The following is a 3,405-nucleotide window of genomic DNA, read 5'->3' as shown; positions in this document are numbered from 1 at the left end:
TATATAATGAATAAACGTGTACCACTTCTAGTAGCGTACAAATATATGCAACTTTTATTTTCGAATGAAAAAATGAAATAAAAGGAGGTCGGTGGCGGGGGGGTGGTGCTGCACCCCTCAAACCCTAAAGCAGCAGCGTTGTGCGCGCGTCACGTAGAGGGCCTTTTGTCATGGGTGGTAATACCTCCCACGACAAAAGGGCCTGTCCCCTGCACGCCCCGCACCTGCCACGTGGTGGGCTGTATGTCGCAGGTGGTAAGCGACCCGCGACAAAATGTCGACCTTTTATCGTGCCTCTTTTGTCACGGATGGCCACCCGCGACAAAAGGCTCTTACCACCCGGAACAAAAGCCCTGTTTTCCACTAGTGCATAGTGTAAATTATGTGTTAAAAATTATTAGCATTAGCGATATTATCGTCTGACTTAGAAGTGAAACCAACAGATTGCAGTTCATCACCACGAAAAAGTGAAAGCAACTTGCCTGAAAAAATAGCGCGTTAAAGGTTTTCCCTTACTTTGTCCGTGTTAACAAACAATTTGAAATACCTCGACTTTTTCAGAACAGGTCCGCGTAAAATAGCAATGATTCGAAGCACTTCTTTTTCAATTACACTATTTCGAAAACCTAAGGACTCGATCGTATGGATATGGAAAATACAGGATTTCCGATCCTAGCGGGAAAAGAAGGAAAACGGATACTCACTTTAAATGAGTAAACATAATTCCATACTCGATCTCACAGATCCCTATAGAATTATGTGGAAAGCCGTATTCAATTAAAATCGTATGTACGGCTTGGAGGGAGATCTTTCCTATCTTTCGAGATCCACCCTACAGTATGGGGTCAAAAAGCCAAAAAGCAAGTAATTTTTAGCCCTTATAAAAAGAAAACGGATTCTTGAACCTCTTTCATGCTCATGTCACGTCGAGGTACTGCAGAAAAAGAACTGCAAAATCCGATCCTATTTTTCGTAATCGATTCTATGAAGTTTTCCATTTCGCAAATAGCACTATAACGGGCAAAATTACTAAAATTTAGCGTGGACCCTCTAAATATAATATAGTGCGCTAAGTGATGTTCAATGGTTGCCCGGTCCTGGTTGCTGTATCGAAGTCTAAGTTCCCTGTCGATCGTCTGTTTTTCTTAGTACTCCGTAATAAAATATAGAATGTTGAGCTATATAGGTTTCGTTTCGAGGAAATGGTAGCGTTTATGTTTTAAGAAAGCTCTGCGAATAAATCATGTGTCAGATCAGATGCACGTACGTCTGTAGAACAAGAGTCCTGAGATTTTGTTTTGCGTTACAAACACTCATGAGAGTTGCATGTGTTTTAAGCAAGAAAGGGAAGTCTTACAGTGTGAATTACATCGGCAGGAACAGAGCCCTGAGATTTGGATCACGATAAACGTGCATACATACATGCGCCTTCGATGCCTTTTTATTGACCATACACGGAGTTCTTACTACGTTCGTGCAGCCGCACTACGTACAGTATTATTTCTTGTGCACACGTACGTTCGTAGCTGCATGTATCTGATACTGGCACTCAGCAGCAGTGGCAGCCATGGTGCCCGCAGCACCCGCAGCCGTGGTGGCCGCCTCCACCTCCGCCTCCGCCTCCGCCGTGGTAGCCACCGCCGCCTCCGCCGTGGTAGCCGCCACCGCCTCCGCCGTAGCCCTGAACACCGGCCGCGGTCTCTTCCTTCTTGGCCGCTGCATGAACAAAAACGTATGCATGTAATTAGAAGGAGTAGCCAGTCTCTTTAGCCTGCAGATATAACAAATCTGTTGAAAATCGGTGCGCTAGCTCACGAGTTTGTTCAGCAGCGGTGACGAGGAATGCCGCGGCGAGCAGGAGAGCGAACACAATGAGACCCTTGGACGCCATGGTTGACACTCTCTTCTTCTTCAGTATGCAAGTTTTGTAGTAGCTAGCAAGTTCGTGTGATGGATGGGATAGATGCCCATGAGAACCAAAGAATTTATAGGCGAGAGAGAGGCTTGTCTCTTCCGGTGGAGGGCTGCTAGGATAAGCTAGGAGGAGTGAGCTGTGTCCAAACTTTGCATCTACCTCGATGACTCGTCGTCGGCTATCCACGCGCATGTACGTGGCGCACCTTCGGTGGCATCGGACAAGAGAGTGCGGTAACGGTTGGCAGATGGGACGCACTGCATTAACATCTCCCCTCGCATACAAATGCTTGCTTTGCCACTATCTGCAGGTGTCCTCTGCGCGCCTTAGTCGACTACGTGCACTAACGGGGTACCGCTCACTAGCGCGGTGCTGAGCGGTGAGGAAACAAGACCAAGTTTGTCTCGGCGACACGCATGCACGCATCAATAAGGGCATCTCCAACCGAGCGACTCATCCCGCGCTCGCGCGTCTGAATGGGTTCAACTGGACAAAAACGAGATCCAGCGTGCGGACCCATCCCAAAAACGGATGACCGCGGCGTCCGGAACGATCCAAACCCGGCCCAAATCTGGAACGAGTTTGCGTTGCCGCGGACACCGAAGGCTAGTCGCTCGCATCCTCCCCTTGTCCGCCCTTGGCCCGCCTGTCTGTCTCCCAAAACACAAACCCCTCGCACACATCTCCCATCGCTCCGCCGCCACCCAAGGACCGGCGATTTGGGAGCGGCGTCAACGCCGGCCACCGTCGTCGAGACGCCGGCAAGCGGGGCGGAAGCATAGGTCGCGGCCCCGTGCTGCTTTCGCCGCGTCGTAGCAAAGTCGGAGGACGCCGTCGCCGCCGTTGTTGTCCTCTCACCGTCGCGAGACCTCCCGCCATTCGCAGCTGTGGCGTTGCCGCCAAAGGTGGGCTATCGTGCACCGTGTTTCCAGACCGCAAGTCGGCCGAGACGGCCATGGCCTGCAGGTCCCTACGGACGCATTGGATGGCCTCCGCCTGCGAGGTGTTCGATGAAATGGGCAATCTAAAATTTGTCCCTTTTCATCTGTAGATCATGGTGGACAACGACGACGACTACGTCTTCAAGAACTTCATCGACACGTCGTCAGACGAGGAGTCCGACGACGAATGTTTCACGGAGGCTGCGCTGATCATCCACGAGCACATTGTCGCAGATCCCCGTGTACCGGGGGTTCTTGCCGGAGCACGCGGCCCCCTTGGACCGCAAAAGAGAACGCGGCCACGACCAGCTCTTCAACGACTACTTCCAACCCAAGCCATTGTTCCCGACGGCGTTGTTTCGCCATCGTTTTCGGATGTCCAGACCGTTGTTCCGCCGGATAATGGATGGCGTCAAGCTCTACAACGACTACTTCTGCGCGAAAGTGGATGCAATTGGCAAGGTAGGCCTCTCTTCGTACCAGAAATACATGGCATCGATTAGGATGCTCGCATATGACGTTGCCGGTGATTTCGTAGATGAGTACACG

General features: G+C 50.9%; 1 protein-coding gene across 1 annotated transcript; it reads right to left on the bottom strand.

Annotated features, from left to right (window-relative positions):
• Positions 1–1,291: 1,291 nt before the first annotated feature.
• On the bottom strand, positions 1,292–1,979 carry LOC127326455 (uncharacterized). Its single transcript, XM_051353311.2, has 2 exons — positions 1,816–1,979; positions 1,292–1,716 (listed from the first exon to the last, which is right to left on the bottom strand). Exons 1-2 carry the CDS (start codon positions 1,889–1,891, stop codon positions 1,550–1,552), a joined length of 243 nt encoding a protein of 80 aa, XP_051209271.1. The 5' UTR covers positions 1,892–1,979; the 3' UTR covers positions 1,292–1,549.
• Between the last annotated feature and the right edge of the window lie 1,426 nt (positions 1,980–3,405).

This window comes from Lolium perenne, unplaced genomic scaffold (assembly GCF_019359855.2).
Source record: "Lolium perenne isolate Kyuss_39 unplaced genomic scaffold, Kyuss_2.0 unplaced23, whole genome shotgun sequence".
NCBI lineage: Eukaryota > Viridiplantae > Streptophyta > Magnoliopsida > Poales > Poaceae > Lolium > Lolium perenne.
This window is presented reverse-complemented; position numbering and strand designations above follow the sequence as displayed.